The sequence below is a fragment of the Botrytis byssoidea genome (assembly GCF_014898295.1).
Source record: "Botrytis byssoidea strain MUCL 94 chromosome Unknown BBYS_021, whole genome shotgun sequence".
Classification (NCBI taxonomy): domain Eukaryota; kingdom Fungi; phylum Ascomycota; class Leotiomycetes; order Helotiales; family Sclerotiniaceae; genus Botrytis; species Botrytis byssoidea.
In genome coordinates, this window is record NW_024065862.1 from 68,492 (window position 1) to 94,720 (window position 26,229).

General features: G+C 42.1%; 7 protein-coding genes across 7 annotated transcripts; 3 read left to right on the forward strand and 4 right to left on the reverse strand.

Moving 5' to 3' along the window:
• Positions 1 to 461: 461 nt before the first annotated feature.
• EAE97_009193 (uncharacterized protein) lies at positions 462 to 1,585 on the forward strand (the record flags this gene model as incomplete). Its single annotated transcript, XM_038879708.1, has 5 exons — positions 462 to 773; positions 831 to 929; positions 986 to 1,066; positions 1,115 to 1,161; positions 1,213 to 1,585. 5 exons carry the CDS (start codon positions 462 to 464, stop codon positions 1,583 to 1,585), a joined length of 912 nt encoding a protein of 303 aa, XP_038729264.1.
• Positions 1,586 to 2,899: 1,314 nt separating this feature from the next.
• EAE97_009194 (uncharacterized protein) lies at positions 2,900 to 6,035 on the reverse strand (the record flags this gene model as incomplete). The annotated part of the gene is made up of 5 exons (XM_038879709.1): positions 2,900 to 3,121; positions 3,215 to 4,598; positions 4,652 to 5,398; positions 5,458 to 5,505; positions 5,557 to 6,035. The coding sequence occupies 5 exons, from the start codon at positions 6,033 to 6,035 to the stop codon at positions 2,900 to 2,902; spliced, it is 2,880 nt and encodes a 959-aa protein (XP_038729265.1).
• Positions 6,036 to 7,043: 1,008 nt separating this feature from the next.
• Positions 7,044 to 9,389, forward strand: EAE97_009195 (uncharacterized protein; the record flags this gene model as incomplete). The annotated part of the gene is made up of 5 exons (XM_038879710.1): positions 7,044 to 7,559; positions 7,620 to 8,106; positions 8,156 to 8,193; positions 8,242 to 8,606; positions 8,654 to 9,389. 5 exons carry the CDS (start codon positions 7,044 to 7,046, stop codon positions 9,387 to 9,389), a joined length of 2,142 nt encoding a protein of 713 aa, XP_038729266.1.
• A 430-nt stretch (positions 9,390 to 9,819) lies between these two features.
• On the reverse strand, positions 9,820 to 11,658 carry EAE97_009196 (uncharacterized protein). Its single transcript, XM_038879711.1, has 2 exons — positions 11,112 to 11,658; positions 9,820 to 11,017 (listed from the first exon to the last, which is right to left on the reverse strand). Exons 1-2 carry the CDS (start codon positions 11,215 to 11,217, stop codon positions 9,996 to 9,998), a joined length of 1,128 nt encoding a protein of 375 aa, XP_038729267.1. The 5' UTR covers positions 11,218 to 11,658; the 3' UTR covers positions 9,820 to 9,995.
• Positions 11,659 to 14,148: 2,490 nt separating this feature from the next.
• On the reverse strand, positions 14,149 to 15,777 carry EAE97_009197 (uncharacterized protein; the record flags this gene model as incomplete). Its single annotated transcript, XM_038879712.1, has 6 exons — positions 14,149 to 14,165; positions 14,215 to 14,429; positions 14,477 to 14,793; positions 14,852 to 14,965; positions 15,016 to 15,602; positions 15,663 to 15,777. 6 exons carry the CDS (start codon positions 15,775 to 15,777, stop codon positions 14,149 to 14,151), a joined length of 1,365 nt encoding a protein of 454 aa, XP_038729268.1.
• A 4,791-nt stretch (positions 15,778 to 20,568) lies between these two features.
• Positions 20,569 to 21,786, reverse strand: EAE97_009198 (uncharacterized protein; the record flags this gene model as incomplete). The annotated part of the gene is made up of 1 exon (XM_038879713.1): positions 20,569 to 21,786. The coding sequence occupies one exon, from the start codon at positions 21,784 to 21,786 to the stop codon at positions 20,569 to 20,571; it is 1,218 nt and encodes a 405-aa protein (XP_038729269.1).
• A 3,328-nt stretch (positions 21,787 to 25,114) lies between these two features.
• On the forward strand, positions 25,115 to 26,229 carry EAE97_009199 (uncharacterized protein). Its single transcript, XM_038879714.1, has 3 exons — positions 25,115 to 25,331; positions 25,490 to 25,618; positions 25,716 to 26,229. Exons 1-3 carry the CDS (start codon positions 25,250 to 25,252, stop codon positions 26,081 to 26,083), a joined length of 579 nt encoding a protein of 192 aa, XP_038729270.1. The 5' UTR covers positions 25,115 to 25,249; the 3' UTR covers positions 26,084 to 26,229.

Below are 26,229 nucleotides of genomic sequence, written 5' to 3' on the forward strand. Positions count from 1 at the left end.
GTAAGCATTGACTAATCAGCGACTGAGTGATCCACTGCATTATTCACTTCCCCTTTCCACAGTCACAGTTGACTCACTGAATACTCTATACTATTCTCATCATGTTTCAATACAAATGCGCAGATTATCTAATGATTTCATCATGCAAACTCTATGCGATACCACATGAGACGGGGTTTTCAACATGAAAATTGGACCAACAGTTGGGCTGACCAATCGTGAGTTTTTGAGACAGTTTGATATTCCACCGATGTTCAAGGAAAGTCTTCGAGATTCGACATATTAGACGTGCTTCATGAAGCGTTTCTCTGTATCCTCTTGCTTTCACAATTGTATATCGCTTTCGATATTCATTGCTGATTATTTACATTTCATCTCCTATTAATTCCTCGCGTTCTCTACGATCACCACCTAACTTTCTCGCCAACATCATCTAGTTGTATCCACCACAGCACAAAATCATGGGCCACCCCTCTCTCATATTTGGTGCCGCATCCACTGGAATGTATTTCAGCACCAAAGAAACCGTGCAAGATGCTCTCGAAGTTTTTAATGCGTTGAATATTTCTCAGATCGATACCGCTGGAAGATATCCACCCACGAATCACGGAAGATCCGAGGAGCTACTTGGAGAAGTAGGAGCTGCATCTCAAGGCTTTTCTATCAGTACGAAGATTCTTGCTACAAACCTTAATTTTGGAAGTGGTGAGCTTGAAGCTCCGGCTATACGGAAGTCGCTTGACAGAAGTTTTAAGTGTTTGGGCGTTGACCAGGTGTGTTTTTATCATGATTATTGTGATCGAATGGTATCGATCTGTTTTTACTGCAAGGTCGACATTTTATATTGTCATCAACCTGATCCAACGACTCCGTTGAAAGAACAAGCAGCAGCCCTCAACGACCATTTCCAAAAAGGATCTTTCAAGAGGGTGAGCTGCTCGTACCATGCCTGAATTTCCCAAGTCCAGATACTAATTACCCAAAGCTCGGAGTTTCCAACTTCTCTGCTAAGTTACTTCAAGAATTCATCCAAATATGCGAGGAAAATGGCTTCGTGAAACCGTCTGTATATCAAGGCGATTTCAATCTCATAACTCGAGGCATGGAGAAATAGTTACTGCCTATCCTCCGAGCACACTTGATATCTTTTTTTGCATTTAGGTAATTCGCTTACCTTCCTATTCGACCGACTACTGATCAAAATCACATCAGAGCTCTAGCGGCAGGTTTCCTAACCGGAAACTTCAGCGCGGGAAAATCCGACGGCACCCGATTCAGCGACGGGCATCCACTCGGAAAAGCATTTCAAAACCTCTATGGAGCTCCTAGATTGCAACAAGCGATGAAGAATCTAGAGACTATTTTAGCACCATTAGGTATTTCTGGAAGAGAAGCTAGCTTGAAATGGATTTACCATCATTCGAAACTGGGAGATGGGGATGGGATCATTCTGGGTGCTAGAAAAATTTCTCAGATAAGAGAGAATGTTATGAGTATATCTGCTGGACCGCTGTCTGAGGAGGTGGTGCAGAAGATCGAAGGGATTTGGGATTTGTTGGCCGAGGATAGAGGTGAAATTTTGTAGATTGTGTGATTTTGGGAAGAGAGGAGATTTTTGCGGTTCTCTTGAATCAGAAAACATTGTGATTATGGGTATATTCTACATACCTCAAAAAAATGAGAAACTTTCGTGAAGACAGTAGATCTTAACTTTTGATAGATATCAAAGACAACTTGAAAGCTTCCAAGAACAAGCAATCCTCACATCTCAAAAATCTACAAAGTTTTCCCCCAAACTTCAATTACTTCAAAAAAAAAAAGCTTATCCCATATTATGCAGAAGATCTCAATAGTAAACATTAAATATAGAACATCAAGATTTATCCCCCCTTATTACACCATCCCCCTATGCCTAGAAACCAGACCGATCTCAACCTCACTCTTTACCCAAACAAACTCCCAAAAGGCCCGAATACAGATCTGCAACAAAACGAAACAATCTGGACCCCAGACTTCGACTTCAACTTCAGCCCATCTCATATCCAAAAGGCCCGAATATAGATATGCAACAGGACAATCTTGTTGATCCTCCATCCTCAACAAAGAATCTTTCAATTACTTTCACTTTCACTTTCCAGGATATTTTCAATCAGCCCGAAGTCTAAAAGGGCCGAATAGAGATGTGCAACAAAATGGAATAGAGTGTTTGGTATTTGTTTGGAAAATCTGACTAATGGGGGTAAGCTTACTTTATTTTGTTTGTTTACTGCTCACTGTAGAAAAGATTGATGGAGGATGTAAGATGACGAAGTGTGTAGCTCCTATTATTATGAAGATTTGAAGATTTGCTTTGCATTATATGTAGATAGAAATTTTGTTCGGAGCGCAAAAGTTCTAATATCTTAAACTAGTAGCAATGGAAGATTTGTGAGGCATAGATGAGAATTAATCTAGTGTTCACAGTTGAGCTAGACCTTCCATCGTTGGTATTCAATGACCAAAGGCTGTTTACACCTGATCTAATGAATTTAAGAATTTAAAGACTTTTCAGAAGTTTGTTGCATATCTTGTTTTGATGACAACGCCCTGGTTCAACTAGATTCGCCCTTTCCTTTCAGACTTAAGTCCCTTAGCTCCCCTCTGTTGCTATACACTTCAGAAATCGTGGCCTGCATTGTTCTGTCTGAGATATCAAAAGGGGGGCCACAATATATACCAATTGTAGCTGAATTTCAAAGGTCGTTGGATAAGAATCGATGCTTGGTACAATATATGCGACGACATAACCAGACCAAGTTTGAAGATATATGTTCTCTTATCCTGAGTTTTCAGAAAGAATTCTCTGCAGGTTGCGGTATTATTGTTGGTTGAGTTCTTAGATCCCCGATTTATCCATCGCCTAAGCAACAGTACCAAGAGGATTGATTTTCATCGCCCTTTTCAACAAAGCAATGACTTCTGGATGCGGACCTCTATTTCTCAATTGCCTAGCGGAAGACAAAGCTGTGTTTCCTTCGAAAGTCTTCGCATGGAGATTAGCACCCGCTTCAATGAGAACTTGTACACTATCATCACGGCCAACCTTTGCAGCCTTATGTAACACGGTTTCGCCCTCGGCATCCTTTGCTTCAATATTAGCACCAGCTTTTATTAAAAGTTCAATGACAGAAGGATGTAAAGCAGAATGCATGAGTACTGTTTCTCCATTACATACCGCATTTACATCCGCACCATGCAGAATGAGTTCCTTAGCAACAAGGGCATCATTCTTGTGGCCCGAACTGACGGCACGAATCAATGCAGTACCAGAGTAAGTATCCTTGCCAGCATCAACTTCAGCTCCTGCTGCGAGCAGCTTTTTAACGGCCACAATGTTTCCTGCAGTTGCTGCCATGGATAAGGCAGCATGTTTGCGAAAACCTTTTGCATCAACATGCGCTCCCTTTTCAATAAGCAGATCAATGGCATCTGGAAGATTATCTACTACCACTTTCATTAATGGAGTCAAACTCAACTCATCCAATGCGTTGACGTCGGCTCCAGCTTCTATCAAAGCTCTGATAACTCCTTCATGCCGACGATCGATTGCGATGTGGAGTGCTGTTTTGTTGAAATGCTCTTCATATGGAATTTCGATTAGAGACGGTTGGACAAAAACGAGTTGCTTTACAATCTCCACATGTCCCTTTCGCGCAGCTTTGTGGAGAGCATTTTCTTGTTGATAATCCTTAGCAAAAAGGTTTGCTTTGGAATTGATGAGAAGTTGAACCACAGGGAAGTGGCCTAATTCCGCTGCAATTAACAAAGGTGTGAAGTTCTTTGGGCAGACTGCTTCAATATCTGCTCCTCTCCTAAGCAATTCGCCGACGATTGTTGGCAAACCGAACATAGCCGCGGCAACAATTGGAGGAGGGAATTCGATCGTATCTCGTATGCTGAAAGGCATCATAGCAGCAGAAGCGCCATTAACGAGTGTTCTTTGATTGAGGAAATGTAGAATATCATCCTTGAGATCTATTTCCGCTGCACCCTGAGCATGTACACCGAGATATTGGCTTGCATATGATAATAAAGGATATTCCTTGAGTCGAGTCTTGATTGTCTCGCGGTCTGGACTTTCGGGCTTTTTGAAGTTGTCCAAGGACAGGTATCTGATGCAAGCTTGACCAATCAACAGATTGGAATTAGGAAAAAACTTTGCACGATGGCGCTCAAAGTATTCCTGGAGGGTAAAATGACACAAACGGATAACGCCGCTCTCTGGGTCGACCACAACGAGACCAGCACAGACTGTCAAAAGCAAATCTTGATCGTAAAAATCATCTTCATCTAATTCGCTCTCATCAGAGTCGAGTTCCATGATAGCCACAGCATGCTGCAGCTCACGTACAGTCAGAGGCCTTTTTGCACAAGAGAGCCACATCAAAATATTCATGGCCAAATTTTTGCGATTCGTCTCTTGCCCCTCCATGATTCTTTTCATTGCATCGTCATAAGTTCTGTAAATGATTTCTGGCAGGCTAGTCAATGCTTTTCTAACACGACTGATCTTCAGTTCTGAAGCTATAGCTTCTATGTGCATATGGGCGAGAAGGAACCTAGTTGATAGATCAGCATATGTCAAGAAGCAGGGGGGCTCGGTTTGACTGACATTCCATGAGCTTTTTCAGCAATGTGTCCGACGATTGTCTTTCGTAACGTCGGATCTTTCTTGCAAAATTTTAAGATATTCTCCTCCATATCTATTCGTGCCTCCAAATACACTCGAACATCATCATCACTAGCTCGAATCTCGAGGTGCGGATAATGGGATAGCTTTTCTTCAATATCTCCCAGGCGACGCGAAGTAAGGAGGAGATGTGCATTTGAGGGCAAATTCTGTAATTGCCGAATGAGATTCGTCCTCGTTTTTTTTGTTTCCTCGCACTCGTCTAGGGCATCAGCGACTATGTACAAACGAGGGAACTCGGATGTTAATATGTGCAGCAAGTGAACAGCTTCGGCGGCATTAATATTGGTTCCCATAGACCTATGTTTGTGATATAAATCAAGAATGTAATCCGGTATTACATATCGTTGTCGGATAAGCTGTTGTATAATGCTAGCGAGATATTCAGCGATGCTTATTTTCTCTGCGTAGTTGCAATATATGAATGCTATTCCGACATTCGATACTGCAAATCTTGTTTCCAAATCATCAACAATGGCGGAAGTAAGGACTGTTTTGCCAGCTCCGGGGGAGCCTGAGCACCACAATAACCTATTCTTTCCACTTAGCCAATTTTGGTATTCTTGGCTTCTAAAAAGCCATTCTCCGGTGCCCTCTTGTTTTCGGCTTAATGTTTCGCGTTGCTTGGAGTGGCAATCTATGGATGATAGCCATTTAAGAACCTTTAAGCTATCTTTATCCATCTGTTGAGTGATAATAGCGTCTACACTGTCACTAATCGTTGTAACTTGTTTCGAGATGTCGACGACTTTCTCTGCAGTCGTCGATACCGTAGACTTCGACGGTGATTAGCATAGTTTGAAACATTTAGTGGATTCGAGACATACAAATTCAAAATATCCATAGCAAAAACCAGGTTACTCCTCACGTGTTCGATGCTCTCTTGTAACCTCATCAATGTACTTTTCCTGAATGGATATAAAATTCTTCTTCCCTGTTCCGTCATCTTGTCCCTAAAGCCCTGGTTGTCATGATTTTTTCTCGCGATCAAATCATCTACATTCACGACAGAAGGTTTGCAGACCATGACCTTCTTCAATTCATCACCCAACTCTGCGATACTGTCTTCACAGTCCAAAATCTTAGACTCCACAGTTATCGACATTGCCTTATCGAAAGCCGGACTTTGTAAGACTGCTTTCAGTAGCGCAAAGTTCGTCAAAAGACCTTCGATAGACTTGATCATGTCGGCATTCTCCTTTTTACTACCTTTCCAGGCATTATAATAATTGATTAGCCCCTCACAAACTTGTATTCCCGCGGATAAAATGCCAGCAATATTGCTGATGGTTCCTATTGCTTCCATAATTGGAAGTTGGGAATAATATCGAAGTTTGGGAACAGAAATGTAAATAACGAGAGGCCGCTCTGCTTGAGGATATATATTCTGCCAATCGGTGGAAGTGTGACCTTTATGTGTGGCTGACAGGAACACACCCATGAAGCGGACGACTTTCGAATCCCAGCGAAAGAAGTGGAAATTGGTCGTAGAAAGGTTGACGGGACACAAACTCCATAAAAATAATGATATCACTTCAGAGAATACTACCTTTATACTCACTGTACTGGTTACGGTCGGCCATCTGGTTGGGTGCCAGATTGTGGCAGAGTGAGTACCTTACAGGAGGGCTGTGTACGTGGAGCGACTCCAAAAAATGCATCCTTCGTGAATATGTGGCGACGTTATTAGATAGCGAAGCCATAAGCCCAGCAAGAATTAACTTATTACATTGCCAATTTGAAGTACGATTGAAATGAGTGGAAGTGAGTTGAGTTGAGTCTCTCACGGAATCTTTGCTAGGATCCCAAAGACAGTAGACAACATAAACCTCCGCGTGATTCAAACCCCTTCATCAATGCCAGAATAGCCGCAATTAGAATATCGTAGCAAACCTTCGAAAAGTGTAACTTATATAGAAACTTGATGACTTTGGGATGAAATTGACAATAATGAACACATTCTAGCTAAATCTTCAAAATCTCAGAACGATCTAGGGAAGAGAAAATAGTTCATGAACAAACGGGATGTAAATATAGTCACGTGCCATTAGCTCGGTATCATTACCCCAGATTTCTCCATTCCCGGAGGCGGGCTGGCATGTGAAAGATGCGCCGAGGACCCAGGGAAACAGAAACATCAAACGCAATACAACAATGGCAATATTTTTAAATGCACAACGACGACATCATACTTGAAATATAATCTAGCTCTTTGATCAGTAACTCATTGTACCTCCTCATGAAGCGACTCAATCTGCAGACTCGCTGAGCTGCTTGCAACAGTATATCCGGAGTCTATTACAGGCCCATCAAAATGGCTGCGCAATCCAAACTCAATTTCCTCCCACCCGATCGAACGATCAAGAGTATAATATCGGATCTCACATCATTATACCTCAAGAATCGGACAAAGATTTCTCGGACGGTCTATTTGACATTATTCTTCGCTCTCCTTAATCGGATTCGTTCTGCCATTTCCGAACAAAAGGCTGCAGCTATTCGTCATGCGGAATCACGAAGAAGAGGTCCAGTCGCACTCGGCAATGGCGCGCAAGGAGCCGGAAGAAAAAAGGTCGAGTTGAATAGGGAGTTCTTCAAGAACCTGATTCGGCTTTTGAGAATATGTATACCTGGATGGAGGAGCAAGGAAATGCGATTGCTTGTCAGTCACAGTATCTTCCTTGTCATTAGAACTTTGATCAGTCTGAAAGTTGCTGCCATGGATGGCGCCCTTGTTTCAAGTCTAGTAAGAGGGAAAGGGAAGGACTTTTTGATTGGAATTGTTTGGTGGATGATAATCGCGGTTCCCGCAACATTCACGAATTCTATGGTATGTGGTACATGGTATATTGCCTTTTCCGGTAATCAAGCTAATACATGATGCCCACAGCTATCATATCATCAATGCAAGCTTGCCCTTCAGTATCGTACACGATTGACAGATTATATTCACGATAGATATTTATCCAACATGACATTTTACTCACTTTCCGCTCTCGACGATCGAATAAAGAATGCAGATCAGTTGATAACTGTGGATGTATCAAAATTTGCGAATAGTTTGGCGGAGTTATATGGAAATCTTGCAAAACCAGCATTAGATATGGCAATATACAACTATTCTCTTTCCAAGAGTGTCGGTGGCGAAGGGCTTCTTTTCATGTCGTTACTGGTACAACTTTCAGCAAATGTCATGCGAGCATTGACGCCACCTTTTGGTAAATTTGTGGCAGATGAAGCAAGACTAGAGGGAGAATTTCGATTTCAGCATTCAAGATTGATAGATTACAGTGAAGAGATTGCATTGTATAATGGGCATGAAGCGGAAAAAGACACTTTGGATAAAGGTTATTTTACACTGATCAAACATGTAAACTGTGAGTATCCTCATACGCTGTTCCTGACTACGAACTAATATCGCGACAGACATACTAAGACGAAGATTCACGCATGGAATAATGGAGGTATGGGTAGTGGACTCTCTTTTTGGAAGCGAATGCTAATTTTTCTAGGATTTCGTCATCAAATACGTATGGGGAGCTTTGGGGCTTATTCTTTGTAGTGTTCCAGTATTCTTCAAGATACCAGGTGCAACTGCAGCAACTATGGGTGACCGAACGGAAAGTTTTGTAACCAATCGAAGGTTACTGCTATCCAGTTCTGATGCTTTTGGTAGAGTAATGTTCTCTTACAAAGAGGTTACTGAATTGGCTGGATACACTTCACGAGTTGCAACTCTTTTGGAGGTTATGGATGATATCAAAGCTGGACGATTTGACAAAACTCTAGTATCTGACGATGATTCTGGAGAACAGTTAGAGTTGATGAGAGGTAGAGGTACTGTCATTGAGAGCGAAGATATTGAATTCGTTGATGTGTATGTTCTATCTAAACCTAACGTTTACAATTGCTGACGATTTTTAGGCCAATTATCACTCCCGGTGGAAGTATTCTCGTACGAAAACTATCTTTCTCCATGAAACGTGGTGATCACGTTCTAGTAGTTGGACCAAATGGATGTGGTAAATCATCCTTATTCAGGATTCTCGGAGGGTTATGGCCAGTTTATGGCGGTACCGTTCGCAAACCACCTCTTTCCCAAGTTTTCTACGTGCCTCAACGACCCTACCTTAGCGCTGGATCCCTCCGTCAACAAATCATCTATCCCGACTCTCTCCGTACTATGCGAAGCAAAGGCATAACTGATGCTGACCTCCTTTCCATCCTCTCAATCCTCGATCTCGATCACCTCGTGACAGCTTTCCCTAATGGCTGGGACGCCGAAGCTGAATGGCGCGATGTCCTCTCAGGTGGCCTTCAACAACGCGTAGCTATGGCTCGTCTCTTCTACAATCGGCCCAAGTATGCTATCCTGGATGAATGCACTAGTAGCGTTACTCTAGAGATGGAAAAAATAATGTATGAACATGCGAAAGCATTAGACATCACTTTGATGACAGTAAGTCATCGTAGAAGTTTGTGGAAATACCATAGTAAGATATTACAATTTGACGGACAGGGGAAATATATCTTTACCAAATTGGATGCGGAAAAGAGATTGAAATTGGAAGATGAAAAAGAGGAGTTGGAGGCGCATCTGAGAGCTATGCCGGAGGTCAAGAGGAGGTATGAGGAATTGATGTTGGGAAGGGGTGAATGAGAGTCTAGGTATGGATTCAGTTAGGAGGGTCATGAGAGGGGAACTAAGAATGCATTTACCTTACACATATACTAATTTCATGTATCTGCCAATTTCTGGAATTGAACTGTCATTCTCATATCATGTTCCTTCTATAAGAAAAAATATCCGCCTAGACATTAAGACGATTTCTCGCCAGTGTCTCTCGATATTAATAAAGCTTCATTTTTCTCAAAGTTTTTAAAGATTGAGCCATCGCTGTCCACAAGGTAAAACACGCACAAAATTGAACACTCTCAACTGTGGTTAAAACCCATGAATTCAGCACAGATGATAGATGACTTATATGACATAGAAATCGATATACACCTATCTACGAATACCCTGTTCCTTCACACCTATGCACGCCATATTTCTGTCCAAAATATTTATACATATCGTGATCGGTTCAACGTGTGATATATTCTTTTATTCATTATCTGCATAATACATATCAATCCTTAGTTAGGTATATGACAACTCAAACCCAGTAACAAGTACACCATACTCCTTCTTCTCTGGATATCTCATCTTATCTATCCCATCCCATCCGATAATCTCCAAAGTAATGCATGCCATAACAATATTTTACAAGTCGATCTTCCACATCTGCTCTTCCTCTCCCTCCTTTACTCCACTCTTCTCTTCTTTCTTTTCTTGTTTTTCTTCTTCTTTCTCCTCGCCAATAGCCATTTTCTTTCCAGACTCCTCACTCTCGAAATCCATCTCTACTTCCTCAGGCATCTGTTCACATTCTCGCAGTATCCCCTTCCCGTTCGCATCTCTCGTCATGCCGTAGTATACCCATGTGATTTTATACGAGAAGGAGATTCCTTCTTCCTCTTTTCCCTCCATCTTCGTTTTCAATTCTTGGTTCTCTTCTCCCCGAGATTTGACCACTTCACGTGGATACGCCAATTTTTCCTCGGAAAGCGAAGGAAAAATAATATCCGAAGGTCCCAGCTTTTCTTTCCTCGCTCCTCCATTCCCACCGTTCTTCTTCTCAGAATAGGGAGTTTTCAGAGAAGGAAATTCTCCCTCCATTGCTAATCTTCCCCATCCCATTCCCTTCATTTCTCGCTCCAAGCCCTGGTTAACCCCATGCAGCAACCCGATAAAACTTCTCCATTCCCCTTTTGATATCCCCGCGACACCGGCGTGGGAAGCGGGGGAAATGGAGATGTAGAGGGAAGATTTGAATTCTGTTCCTTCGGTTTTGGCGGGGAGGAGAATGCTGGAGGAGATGGTGTAGGTGTCTTGGGATGGGGAGGATGAGGATGAGTCTTGAGCGGGAGTGCCGGGTGAAAATGTGTAATAGGGACTAGAGGTTGGGCCAGAGGGGTAGAGGTGGAGGAGATTGGAGAGGAGATCGGTGGTGAGACAGGTCCAGTCGAGGTGCAGGCTGGGACAAGTGGATGTGAGGGTGAAGGGGATAGAGATGGGTGATGAGGAGGTGGAAGTGTGGGAGATGGGGGGACGGACGTTGATAGTTCCGGAGCGGGAGGAGTGGAGATCTGGAGAGGAGAAAGATGGGGTTGTGTAGAGGGTGCGGGGGCTTTTGGGTGGTAGCTGTGGTGAGGATTGTTGGTGGTGGGTGGAGAGTGAGTGAGCTGGGAAGATGTTAGATTCTCTTCGAGACAGGAGAAGATGGGGGTATGATGAAAGATTAGGGTATAAGTATAAGTATAGAAATATATAACTTACATTCCGGCGAACTTATCCCAAGAAACGATTGTGTAGGATACGCATCCAACTTCCCCAACAAGCTGGCCAGCAGCGCAAAACTAGACCATGATGAATACGAATACATGACTTTATCTTTTTCGTTCGTCCGAACTCCTCTACCTAATATCAGATGGAAATAGAAGAACCAAAAAGATAAGACGAATGACGAAATAAAAAGATTCCCGAATCCTTTTCGAATAAACAATCCGATATATATATGATAAACCAAAAAAGAACAAAACAACAAGCAAACAAAATCAAGGAAATAAATACAACAGCAAAGTTCTTCAAAATGGTAACGCGCTCGAAACTAGAATATAGAGTTTGGATACGGATGTCCACTTGAGAGAAACGCAATGAAACCGGAGGGGTAAAGTACACAGACCTATTCGATATCATAGCTTTAGTATTCCTACCAACATCTCGTATATATATACTTTCTTCCTCTTCTCTCCACCCTACCCTAATCAAACCTACCTCTCTCTTTCTCTTCATACCACAATACTACCATACCCGCATCCCTCTCCCCAGCTGTCGATCAATCAATCAATCAATCACCTCCTCCTCCCTCCCTCACCAACCAACCATTCATCACACCTAGTCCCCAGCCCCCAGTCCCCAATCCACCACCTCATCTCATCTCATCTCCCTCCCCATCTCGCATACACAATACAATATCACCCTTCCTCCCAAACCATACAAACCTCCCAAACCCTCCGAAACACCAACATCCGCATCAACACCCCCATAAAAAAAGCCCCCTGCCCATCACATCCCGCGTCCCAAGCGGCTAATTTTGAAACCGGCTCGCTTTCCCCTTCCTTACCCACACAACCAAAACCAAAACAATAGTAAGATCTTACCATTCATACCATACCATACCAAAGAAAAATCGCCAAAAAAAATACTAGCTATGCACTCACGCACCGACATAAGCGCTGCGTACTGCGCTGCGCATGAACCTAGCTCGCCTAGGTACCTAGGTATGTACTGTATGTATGTACCTATGTATGTATATTTATACAACCCAGACTCGCCAGGTACCTACATATCTCATCTCGTGCATAAAATGTAACCTCAGCCCGTCTACAAACCAAGAAGTTACAAACAAATTACAATCAATCAATCAATCAATCAACTACTCGTGAAGACCTATCAATATACCGTAAATACAAGTAAACTACCTAGCTAGGTATCTAGATACCTAGTTCAACTAAGCGCACTACATTTCACTTCCGAGTAATAAGGTTACGTCTTACATTGTGTTAACCACTCACTCACTCGCTCATTCACTCACAACCACACAAATGATACCCGGTAATACGCTACCTACAATACAATACAATACAATACAATACAATACAATACAATACAAAATATCCACTCCAATTCACATCTCCGCGCTTATTTTATTTCATCCATACCCTAGTCTAGTGCATCTGATAACTTACTGCGTATTTTCACTTAATATCTAATATCCAATATCCAATATCCAATATCTACCTAACACAGAATACAATACCTACAAGCCTACCCACGAACCTACCCAGTCCATTAACACCACACCGTGAGACACCACATTTACCTAGTACCAACACAATTAGTAAACATCCAAACACCCCCAAACCCCCTCCAATCCAATCCAATCCAATCCAACTCAACTAAATCAACCAACAATTGTTTATAGAAGGTTATTGACTACTACCTAGGTATCCATATCATACTAACTCACCATTTACCGGTATACAAGCCATTAATAATACCTAATTAACCCTCTCTACTTTCATCCCCATCCCTATCCCCATCCCTATCCCTATCCCCATCCCCATCCCCACCCTAAAAACAAACAAGCAAGCAATCTCAACTTCCCATTCCCATTCCCATCCATCCCATCCCAAACGATAATTTTACAAAAATTCACAAATCAATCTACCTACACACTACCTACCTACCTATCTGCTCATACTACAAAAATCGTACACACACACACACACACACACACACATCCACATTCCCAAACCCTCCATCACCCCCATCACCACCCCCATCACCACCCCCAATCACAAACCCTCCATCCAACCCAACTCCTCAACGGCCACTCCACCGTCGCGCCTACCTAACCTCTAGTCTCTAATCTCTAACCTAACCTAACCTACCACTTCAATATTTCAAGGGTACAAACTCGTATAAAATATCCCGATAATCCCGATACAAACGAACAGCCAGCCCTGTAGTAGACCAGGGTCATTGGCGCTTAACCATCACTTTACCTTAGCCGTGCATCTACCGATGAGTGCTGAGGTTGTTTTTATCTCAGATCACATTGATATTTATATTCACATCACATGATTTTATTTTATCCTTGTCTCTCGATTTACTAGTCCCTATTGGAATAGTGGAATAGGGAGAAATCAAATATAAGTTCTTCCACCCTGTAACGGATTTTGCTATCAAGCTTTATTTTCATGGCTTTCAGAAAACAAGCCTTGATGGCTCATCTCATTTGTAGACAGCTGTGATGATTCTTCCTTCATCTTTCTTCCTCTGCGCTCAACCTAAATTCGCCCTCTTTGGTATCTCGTTTTCCCCAAAGCCCAAGCAACTTCCTCATCTCATTTGTACCTCATCACCACTTGTTATCGTATTGATCCTCCCATCTACCCCATTTCAACCATGCAACAGCATAATACAAGAATTTTTTTTCCGATGCCGAAGCCCAGCCGAACTTTCACCACGAATGTGACAAAATCCTCGCCTCCAATCCTCCGGATAATACCCATTCATCTGAGTCCATATCTACCATATGACGTGAAACAAAAACCAAAGAAAGGAAAGACGAAACAATGTGTCGACATTTCGTTTATAACAAAAGGTCCAGAGAGGAAATCGAATCATGTAACGCCAAATCGCTATGCATTAAAACCTAGGCAAAAATCATAGTGTAGATGAGACTTGCTAGTCCGCTCAAAAGATTGGTTGTATAACTGAAAGTAAACGAGAGCAAGCCGTTGGAAACTCATTTAGTGTCCGCCACTGTTGAAGGTATAAGCGACAGTCTTGAAATAAGCATAAAAATACATACCAATTTTAGTTGCAATATCCGAAGCAGGAATAGGGTCCTCATGCTTTGCAACACTACCCTTACCACGCCAAGTACTGACAGCAGGAATCTGTGCATCGTAACGTACTTCTTCTGTACCATACGCACGCGGGGTGAGCTTAATGAGGGTGTGAAGAGGTACAGCCATCCAGGGTGATTCATCTTGGGGCTTCTTCATAAAATAGGCGTAGATACAACTATAGATTGTTAGTAGATTATAAGTAATGGGGAAAACAAAGCCTACCGAAGAACAGCCTGATGAGTAACGATCAAAATGTCCTCTGATCGCTCCAATTCCATGATAATGGGTTCGAGACGAATAACAACATCGCGGTAAGACTCTCCTCCACGATATCTGTAGTTGTATTTATCCTCATCGCGGGCCTCGAAATCATCTGGATATCGCTCTTTGATATCTTGATAAGTAAGTCCATCACAAACACCAGAATTGAGCTCATCGAGTGCTTTCCATTGAAGCTGATTATACTCATTTGGAAGGTGACGAGCAGTGGCGATGGTGCGACGAAGAGTTGAAGTCCAGACCGTCAAAGGGCGATTGTCCTAGATAAATTAGTCATGAGATTCGACTAGAACTAGACCTTGACGAGAAAGTACATACTCCTACTGATTCGAGTACCAATGAAGGCAATTTCTTGGCATACATCTCTCCACGAGGGGATAATTCGGCATCACCACCAATCTTTCCTTCGAGGTTGTACATAGACTCTCCGTGCTATGTATTATTAGCAAAATGAGATTTCATGGGATCCAATGATTTCTTACTCGTGACAGCCAGATAGATCTCGGCTTAATGTGTAAATTCATCAAGTAATAAACCACGCGACTTTGAAGATAGTCTTGAATTCGATTGATAATGACTTGTTTTCCAACATTCATGATTTTCAGATAAGTAAGATCACTCTCTTCGTCGTCAATCGTCTCGTAAACCTTCTCGTAGTTCTTGATCCTATTCCTAAAATCTTGAGCTGCCTTTTCCGGGTCTGATCCAGCGTAGTCTGGGGATGTCGTCTTGACTTCTAGAATGTTTGACATGATCAAATCTTCATCATCGCATTTCGATTCGACAAAAAGAGTCTCGATTCCTTCAGCATCGCAACGGTCCTTGATCCATCTTCGGCGCTCTTTTGTACTATTCGTAGCATCGAGAATGGCAACGATCCCTTGTTTATTCTTGAACCAATCGATCATATCATTGACGGCAGCTTCAGCGGCAGCTCTACGCATACGTTCGCCCTCTGTATTGGTTGTATCGAAGAAATCGGCAGTCGGATTTGGGGTTGCATTTCGACGATAGTTACCGACGTTGAAAACTTGAGCATCGATGGATAACCATTTGAGATAGCGTTGAGCTGTAAAGTATATGATGTTAGCTTTTGCGTATTCCCAAACCGATTGAGATTTGTACGTACCTTTTTGAGCAATGAGCGATTTTCCTCGTGCAGGAAGACCGACCATCACCACGCAGATTTGCGTATCCTCAACCTGTACACCGAGGCCATTAGATCTTGTCTTGAATCGCGTCATGGTTGCTGTGAAGAATCTGCGGATTTGAAGATCAAAATTCAAAAGAAGAGGAGAAAGAAAAGAGAAGTAGAATAAAGGTTTAAATGATAAATTATTGGAAAGAGAGAAACAGATGATCGCGTGAGGTTGTCAACGGCGGTCTCTTTAGTTTATTAAAGTAGGTAAGGAACGGGTGAGTTCGGAGGGATAGGCTATTTTTACACAGGGAGAAGCAGAATTAGATTTCCCCGAATGGTGTTTGTTGATGTCTTTTAAGTTCTTGAAAAAAAAACAAAAAAACCAAATCAAAGTCCAAGTGAATTAAGAAATGAGCAGACTGGATGAAGGATGAAGAGTGTGAGGAATCTCTGTATATATCGAGAGAAGTTTTGAATTTGGGGGAAAGTGTAGAAAAAGGAATTTATGATTTCATCCTATCCTGTCCTATCCTGTCCTATCCTGTCCTATCCTGTCCTATCCTTATCCTTCTAGAAAGAAAGAAGGTAATGAAGAATCAGGGGGAAGAAAGAGCCCCCTGTAGGCTGTAGGGTACCTAAAGTAATGCTTGAGTGTGCTTGGGCCCTTCTAAATTTCTAAAACATCGGAAATCCCCTCCAAAATCCCTGTTTTCCCGATAAATTCCACTTCTAATCACCACAGCTGAACCCGGTCTGGTCTGTGGTGCGATGTGTAATGTATGAGAAATTTCATCCTATGACGACTTTATAAGGGGAAAGTTCAACTTTTGCATCCACTGGGAATCCGGATGTACAAGAGAGAGTATTTGATGCTTCCTACAAATTGGAAATGCTACAAAAGGCAGGTAGGTACGAGGTACGAGGTACGAGGTAGGAGGTAGGAGGTAGGTACGAGGTAAGCAATGAACGAGGTACTCGAGTAACCTCAGAATAATTCAACCCCGCACAAGGCTGAGCTGAGAGATGTAGAGGCTTGTTTCTACCCCTCTATCGGTTTGACATAGAAGAGAATGAAATGAATGGGTTACGAGCAAAATAACATTGTTACCATTCTTCTCACGATCAACACATTCTTCCTTCTCAAAAGAAAAAAAAAAAAAGACCCCCTTCAAAAGTAGCTCCATAGCCGGTTGGGTAAAGGGAAAATCAAAAAGGAGAATCCTCATATTTGGGTCGAAACCACATTGTGGATTTGCTTCCCACTATTCCACCATAGAGATCCTCTTTTTTTTCTTCGGGACTTAATGCGCTACCTAGCATCTTCTTATTACGACCAAGGCCAACGACATCAATTCAGCACAACTACCACGCCAGAATTACTGGTCATGTCATGTATGGTGGAATGAATGATTAATACAAGGACGTCTAGAACCTCTTCCCCCAAAACGTTGGGTTCATCGGAAAAAGGCCTTGTTAGCTTTCCTCCAGCCATCACATCCCATCCCACAAACTCGGAATGAGCGTTTAAAGTTCGCAAAAACATACTTTCAATGCTCTTCTTGATTGACGGTTCGTCTGTCTTACTCGTCCTTTCTTCTCATTGGCACATAGTTGTGTCAATCGTGTCAAGCTTCCCCGAGCCCCCAGATGCACTCGTATAGGAGCCAGGAAAATTCTTCACCAATAGGTCGAGAAATTTCTTTTCCTGCAAGTTACTTCAAATGCAGCAAGTTTGTCTGGCTCGCCTGGTTCATTTGTTGGCTTCTTCTCACCGCTGATCTTGCCACTTCAACCCTAGACTCCCAAAACTAGACTCTGCATCACGTGGATGAGATCTAAGTCTAAGATCTGTCTGGTTGCATAATTACACCATCCTTCTTTGCGTACACCACCATCTCATCATCGGAATGAGTAGATGAAGTCAAAACTTTGACCATGATGGATTACTTCGATTCATCAAGCATTGTATCATTGTGAATCAGATCCTGAAATAGGAAGTCCTGAAAGTTCTGAAAGAATTATTTCACATACCTCGTTTCCCGCAGAATACATTTCCCCTTTCCTTCTCAATGGACCTCCGGCTGTAACTCCGTACATATTTGCTTGATTAGATAAGGACGCGTTTGTTATGTGAAATAAGATTGGGACGATCAATAGACCAGAGTTGTCAGTGGGAACTGGGATTTGAAGAAACAGTTTATCACACTGTAGGAAAATAAGAGGAAGTGATATCTTAATAATGGTATTGGAAGTCTTGTTGATGTAATGGACTGTATTACGTTCTCTTTTTCAAGCCTGGCTGTGGAACAAGCAAAGAGTCATTATCTGCTTTGTTATTTATTCCCTTGCTTATTCCTTATCGTAAGATTGATAAGACTTTGCATGCTCGGGAGCTGTATTGAGGTACATAAAGCGGCGTACTATCTCGACAAATCAGAAGTGGTGAGATTAAACTTGTGGCAGTCTTGTCCATTATAACTTGCTACCACTCAAGTATATGATTCTAATTTGCTGCTGTATCTTTCAATTTCTGATTCACCAAGAAGAAAATTGATTTCACAAGCAAGAATAACAACGCTAACAAGGGCAGTAGAAAGTATCTACCTACAAACGATCATTCAGCAGAGCAATTTCATACACCAATAGATAATATAATTAGCCGGTGGTTGGTCCGTGCTCCACATGACCTAATCCTCAATTTGTTCTCTGAAATCGTCGTCGTACAAGTCAAAGGTCAAACAGGAATGTAGTGACCGGAAACGAAGTGATAATCTGAAGAATTCAAGTGAAGCTCTCAAGCTACTAATAGTTCCCATAGTTTTTGATCCTGGTCACTCGTAAACTAGAGTTCTACTTGACCCCTTGCAATGTGCTAACTCGGGTTTGTTTTTGGCTATTGGTTCGCAGCTATTGGGCTTGATATATAATTTTTTTCTGATGGGCTTGCTTGTTGAGATATCACCGGCTCGATGATAGAGGAGCTTTGTATTAATTAAATATATATTTCAGTAATCTATCTACCTCCCATTCCAATGGCTAGTCTATCACCGATCTCAACGGCGTGGTCTCTGCTTAACCCCTAGATCAATATATGCTCATTTATACACAACCAAAACTGACGATGCAGCAGCGAAGAGAACCAAAGATTAATAGATAATTATTATGAACCACTTCCATTCAATTGAGAAGATTAGCGGTGTATCTATTGAGACTCGGAATACTAAGCGTGCCCATGGAAGGGATGGATGGGAAGGGAGTAGATAGCTGAGAAGTGATAGCAGATATAAGGAAAACTAAGAAAAGTTATTGCAGAGTCATAGTAGAAGTAGGATTAGAACTGCAGGGAGCAATCGCACGGGTGAGGAAGTTGATGTATAGAGGAGGTTCTCCTCCTGAAACTGAAGAGAAGGCAAAAAATGGAAATGGGAGTGGAGGGAACGTGGAAGAGATAGTTGAGGTCTTTTCGGCAAGACACCCAAGATAGTGTTGGATGATTTTTCATCGGGTTTATAAGTATTATGCGGTTATGAGATCTGGTGGTGTAGCTAATCTAATAAAACTTGTTGAAGCTCGCTTCGATTTAATAGATAGTTCTAAAATTGGTATTAGATTTGGTTTGTTGAAAGCTTGATATATGGTTTGTGTATCTAGGTAGATACTCTCCATGCGTTTGATTGGTTTATGTGTGGTAAATGTGGTACTTATGTCTAGGTAGGGGAAGGATGGATGATTTTTGAAATTGGGAATTGGAATTAGAATGGGTTAGTAGGTAGAGATGTTGAGATGGATGGAGATATGGATACTTATGGATATGAATTTGGGTGGTTGTGGCTAAGCCAATCCATTTGATCACCAGCGGATGCAAAATTGACGAAACACCTGCGAAAATTGAATTGCCAAAATTTCTTGGAGTGTGTATTCAGATACTCTAAGATTTCACACAATATAATATTACTAACTGAAAAATGGAAAATGAAATTAAGATATCAAGGAATTGAAACATGCAATTGCTATAAATCTCAAAAGTTGAGATATCTTGTTGGTTCACACACTCACTGGTGGACTTAATGGTCTGTGCACACCTGTGGAAAATCTATTCTTCCGATAGGTTCTTTTGACTGCCTCTCCTCTTGCATTATCATCTAGTCTTCTTCTTTCTGAGTTGTATTTGATGAGTACATTGATTTACTGTTTATTTCCTCACTCATGGGTATATGGAACACCGATGATCGATCTAGTCACAGAACTTCCTCGTGTTCTCAGATGGCAATCTGGGAGTGGACACATCTGTGTCATCTCGACAACCTCAGATGTGTGACTTGGATATCAGATCTTGTGTCGAACTAGAATTAGTTCTCTATCGTTCATATCAGAATACAACTCATTCACCAAGAAGTATATAGATTCTTTACTCCCAGCATCCCATCTTCAAGGAAATGGTCTAAATATCTTCTCTCATTATTCATTGTTATCTGCTTGCTAGCTGTTCTCTTTCCCGCTTTGTGTGGTACAGTTCATACGCTCCGAGTTCCTCTATAGCTTATGTCCACAAGTATCTATCCTTCTGCTCAAAGAGGAATTTGATGAGGTTACCCTTAGTCATGTCCTTTCGTGAGATACACTATGTCTGCGCTGTCTTCCTGTCACCTCTAGCCCAGCCTGAGAAGAAACGCAAGGAAATTTCAAAAGAAAGGAAATTAGAAACAAGAGAGGAAAGAGAAATAAAAGGAACACATCCGCTATGCCTATGCCGCTTGCTACCTCGCTTCAATATCTCGCTGTATCGCTCGCTAATCGTCATTGATTGAATGCTTGTCCACGCTGTGCAGAAAATACAATGCATGCCGGGAGATATTTCCAATCAGTTACACAGCCGCCATTCTTAGAAGTACGTTCATCCATCCATCGCTTCAAAGAGACCCTTCATCTCGCCGATCTCCATAATCTTCGCTTCTTCAATCATGGCGTTCTCATCTGCTCTTCTTCTACCCCAACCAACTCTGTCTATGGCAAACGATGTAATCTCCTCTCCCGCCATTCCATTCTCACACCCAATATTATACTTTGGAGATGGAAATCCCGCCTTTCTCATTCCTGCTTGTTTGAAATCCGCCAAAGTTGGCCAGTCTGCTCGTACAGGTGACTCCTCGTCCAAGCTAGGATGTCCCCAAATAGTCTTCCGAGCGAGCACACTTGACAATTCATCACTAAATGCTTTTCCTCTGAAAGCAGGCTTAACCTTGACAAAAGTTCCTTCGCTCTTCAATCTCATAACCTCCTCTTTGTTCTTGATGCGCTCGTTCATTTCGTCCCTCGCGTCATTCTTGCGCTCCTCTCGATGCTTGACCAAGTCCTCGGTAGACTTGGGAAAGTATGGTGATGCTGCTACGCCAAGATGAGTACCTTGAATTCGGAGACGATCGAAGTTCTTTCCAAGTTCATAGGCATCGCTTCGGTGAGTAAGGGACGTTCCAGCTGCTTGTGCCATGGCAAGAGGGTTCGGTGCTGAATTAGCAGCCTGATACGCAGCGACAACTTTGTTGGTTCGTGTCGAAGTTCCACTTACGTCAGAACGAGTAGGAAGTGGGTTTCCACGACGAGATAATTGAGGAGGTCCTGTGTAGTATGGGACTCCAGCTCCATCTTGTGGCATTTCTCCCTTCTTACCACCCATGAATTCTCCAGTGGGAACGGTATAATTCGCAGAGATAGATTTCGCTCTCAAGACTCGTCGGTTCAAAGGTTGGCTGTTCATGCTCATGCCAACCCCACCTCCCAATTGGTTTCCTTCTCTTGTACTTGTCGCACCAGTAGGTCTGGCCAGGATACCCGTAATAGATGGTCTAACATTTGTACCTCCGACTACATTTCCAAAAACACTCCCATCCTGCAAAGCGTTAAACCCCAATGGTGGAAAGTCATTGTCGGATGGTGGCTGTTGTCGTGCCGGCGCGGTAGGAGTACCATCGTTTTGGTGGGTATGGCGAGCTCTAGAACCAGGTCGGTTTCGACCGCTTGATCCACTGCCTCGGTGACGCTTCAACATCGCATTGTTTCCGGCGGGTGGTGGGGGGGTGGGTGTGTCTTGTATGCTTTCTTTGATCGGTTCCATCTTTTCTTTTTCTTCAAATCGTCGTGGATTTAAATGGTGCAAATAAAGGACTTGGAAGAGAGGTAGGTAGGTATGTACGTAGATAGAAGGATCTTTTTCTTGCGCCTCTGCTTCTTTGATGTTGAAAATGTATGTATGTACTTTTTATCTTGCTTGCTTGCAGTAACAAACCCCAACTTTTCAATTCCCACAATCTGAAAGCTTTTCGAAGAAACTTGAAAGAATTGCGGGATTTAAACAGGCAGAAGAAAAGAAGTTCGTTCTTGAAGCTGTATGTATCGTATTGTATCGTATTGTATTGTCTTGTCTCCTATCGTATTGTAAAGAAGCAGCAGCAGAAATAGCAGCAGGTGCAGCAATAAACAAGATTAAAACTGGGAGGAATTTATTCAAACTTCAGAGTCTATACGGAGACGAAAAAAGGTAATTCGGATCTATGTTCAAAAAATTGTGGTGGTGGTTGTTTGGCAATCCGAGCCCCGGTGTCGCAGAGGGAGGGGGAGGGGGAGGGAGTTTTCGATCTTTGACTTGACTTTAATTTTTAATTTTTTCTTGACTTTTGACTTGAGACATTTGTTTATGATTATTGGGTTTTGGGTTTGGGGTTTGGATTTTCTTCGGGAGAGATGAGTGATATTAAAAGAAGAAATAGAGAAAGAAAGAAAACTGTGATCTGTCTGTCTGGCTGGCTGGCTGGCTCTCTGTCTCTCTATCTGGTTGGTGATACAGGAGTGGCTTGAGTAGTGATTGGGGATTTTTATGAGAGGAGGTTTATGGTGGTTGATAAGAGGTTTAGGATGATTGGGCTGAGAGGTTGGTTTATGAGGATGAGATGAGATGAGATGATTTGGAATGGGATTATGAGAGAGGATTGAGGCGAGTGAATGGGGGTTAGGATGAGTTGGTTGATTTTTTGTATGGAATATCTACTTTGTGTGTATTTACAGGTATGGGAGAGAGTGTGGTGTAGTGTAGTGTAGTATAGTGTACTGGAATGGAATGAAATGGGAGTCTTGAATTTACTAGATTAGATGGGTTGCTGTGTACTTGTGATGAGTTGTATAGTATGGTATGGTATTATTGTCTAAAGAATACATAGGTATCTAGATAGATATTACTTTGAGGAGAGTGAATGAGTCTGGATGTAACCTAATTCTATAGGTATTCTTTGACACTAATAACACTAACAATACTGATATCGATCTAAATCTAAATAACAACAACAAGACATCATTATCATCATAGAATCATTCCCATACTTTCTAGTTATTCATCTACTATACTAAACCATCAACACCTCTCTTTCTCCTCTTCTTTCTCTCAAACATATCTCCATCCGAACCCGAAACTTCACCTTTGAATCCTGACTTAAGCGATCTCGGAGCTGGAGATTTGGTCTTTGCAAATGAAAAAGGTTGAAATTGAAATTGGTTTGTTCCAGGTAGATATTGATTGTAGTTGGTTTGAGGCTTGGAAAGCGAAGTGAAATTTTGGGGTTTGGTTTGGTTGTGGGTGGGTGAGTGGGTATGTATGTATGTATGTATGTGGGAAAGTAATTGTGATAGTGATAGTGATAGTGATAGTTGGTAGGTAGATCGGTATGGGATTTTAGGGTATGGGGTTTTGATATGGGGAAGAGGTTGATATTCATGGATTATAGTGTAGGTTGGGGTTGTCTTATGTAGTGAGATATCTAGTTTGTGGAATATGGTGTGATTTTATATGTAAACTAAACACAACTTATTTCATTTCAGCTCTCTTGTATATGATGGAAGAAATGAGATGAGATGGTATGAAACGGTGTGATTGATCGTCTAACATCTAACATCAGGTGCAGAATCTTAGGAACTTCTTTGAATGAAAGGGAGTTTCTACTTGGAGGTTCTCTAGTGTGCATTTTGTTGATAGGTACTGGATATTGATATCCTCTCATCACTGCGGAACATAAAGGTTTCTTGCAAAGAATGGAAGGAAGGACCTTTTTTATATCTTTATCATTGGTTATTGTAGGTTTTCACTCACGAGAGCAAAGCCATTCCCATTACAGCCATCACTTCATTCCCATCACAAATCGCAAGCTCTGGCTCACTACCATCCTCCATCTCCTATCTAGCCTTCGGAGCTAGAAGTGGTTTCCCAGATGTGCTCAATTAACACATTCATCATAACCGTCAGCCAACTTCACAAATCCCATGACTCTTTTGAAGTGTCTTTCCTCCGTTAATATATGTCCTACTCCTCGAAAATTAAACATCTGGGTGATTATGATCTTGATACCAACTCTCGATTGGAAAAGAGCGGCAGCAAAGTTTCTTGTTCGCGACATCCAAATAATTCTCGGCAAAAATATGTCACTGGTTTATGATTTCCCCCTTTTGCTGCCTTGAGATTCTGAGTACGTGACGTTCTAGTCAACTTAAGATGTTATGTCTACTTCAGAGCCACGATACATGCATAGAAAGGTGATCCCGAGGAGGAAAGTGCTTCTGAAATACATGTAAATGATTCGTTGGCCGTCGTTACATACGGAAACTTTTGAATAGGATTGTAAATGCTAAGTCGAAGATGCACGAGCAAGGACCTTTTTCCATCTGCTGAACTGTTTGAACTAGGGGGTACATGTGGAAATGGTGGATATCCGGGAGCAAAGTTTATAGGTCTTTTTTCCAGTTTGTTGAAGTATTGAGGTTGGTAGTATACATGATGAATCCTGTGTTTTTAAAATACACGATCGGCAATGTAGATCGAAGGGGAGGAGAGAACATCTTGAGCTTGGGGATGGAGGATGGGATTTCGTGAGAAAATGAGGTGAATTTGTTGTTGTAGTAAACTATGAATACAATGTGGTAGAGCCGAAAGGATTTGCCGAAACAGTAGGAGGAGCTCGGAACTAAACAGATATAAATACAAATGCCTATCAAAGACGACGCAAAACGATAGAGAAATACCTAGCCAACCACGAACAAATAGTCCATGTTGAAAAGATCAGTGCAATTCTTTCAAAACCTATAAAAATCGATCCACAATACAAACCACCTCTTTCTATTCTTCCTATACTGAAACTGCACATATCAATTCTACTTCCCAAGTCCCCTTTGTTTCTCACCCTTTCACCACAGGCTAAAATTCGGATTCCGGAAAACATCTCGCCTTAGCTTCTTCTCGGCCCGAAAAACTAGACATTAGCTTCCTTCCGCTACATCCGAGTTCCGATCTATACGAATGGATCTAGAACATTTGCTAAGTGGGACTTTGGGATACGTCATGACTGCTTTAACTCTTGACTTTCTTGATGTCTTTGTATTTTGGGAATCAGATTCTTAATTCTTGGATTTATTATTTCATATAGTTAGTGAGAACTTCCTCCTTGTGAATTTTCCTATCATTACACAGTGAAATACTTTGAATATCTTGGATCTCTAAGGATTCTTGCACAATTAAAGCGGTTAAGGAAAAAATAATAATGTCAAACCCTCAAGAGAAAAGAGTGCAAGCCGGTGAGGTAGAAAAAGCTCATGATATATCTACTCTGAGAAATACAGAATGTAAGAAAGTTCTACCCGCCTTCCCTGCTTCTTTCTGCCTTATCCCCAGCCTCCAAGTCCTCTCTGTTTATACATCCCTCAATTCCTTCCCTCTGCATCCAAAACTGTCCCCATCTCATCAAAATACCATGCATCTCAAGCTGACACCCCAAAAACAGGGTCAAAACCTGAATATACCCTTCCTACCCCCTCTCTACAGTTCCTCTTCCATCTAGAATGTGACATGGAGGAGTTCCACCCCATCGGTGATGGAGGACATGGTAATCGCGCTACTGTTATTTTCAAAGGTTTGTCCTTCTTCCCCTTTCCCACTTTCATTCCCTCCTATCTTGTTACATCCTTTGTATCTCTCACGAGCTATGACATAAAGCTCACGACATCCAGGCGGACGTTTCGAAGGTCCTCATCTCCGGGGCACCATTCTCCCCGGCGGCGGCGACTGGGAAACCATCCAAAACACTCCTTCCCAATCTCTCCAGACAGCTCACCTTGATACCCGCTATAATCTTCTAACTCATGATAACCACTGCATCTACCTGCGTACAACTGGTGTACGCACTGGACCCCGAGATGTTCTAGAGGCACTTGGGGAAGAAGATAAGCATACTGCTCATGACTATAAGATGCGCTTGAACCTCACATTTGAATGTGATGATGCGGGGAAGTACGGGTGGTTGAATCGAGTTGTGGGGATTGCTAGTAGTGGGAGAAATGGAGGGAGGGTGATTTATGATGCTTTTGAGGTTTTGTAGGGGGAAGGAGGGAATCTGAAGAGGAGAGGATGCCTAACATAGAGAGGCATTGTATATATATTTGTATGATTGTAAATAATGAGTGTGATGATTGCTTGAAGGAAATCGCGCGCATAATTGGGAGGTTCTGATGTCGATCATAAAAT

Bases quoted from the DNA above. Each gene is read 5' to 3' on its own strand.
- EAE97_009196 (XM_038879711.1), bottom strand. From the start codon at position 11,217: ATGTATTCGTATTCATCATGGTCTAGTTTTGCGCTGCTGGCCAGCTTG. The intron at 11,018-11,111 runs GTAAGTTATATA...ACATCTTCCCAG, and splicing joins TGGGATAAGTTCGCCGGAAT to CTCACTCACTCTCCACCCAC.
- EAE97_009199 (XM_038879714.1), top strand. From the start codon at position 25,250: ATGTCAAACCCTCAAGAGAAAAGAGTGCAAGCCGGTGAGGTAGAAAAA. The intron at 25,332-25,489 runs GTAAGAAAGTTC...CCCCAAAAACAG, and splicing joins TACTCTGAGAAATACAGAAT to GGTCAAAACCTGAATATACC. The intron at 25,619-25,715 runs GTTTGTCCTTCT...CACGACATCCAG, and splicing joins CGCTACTGTTATTTTCAAAG to GCGGACGTTTCGAAGGTCCT.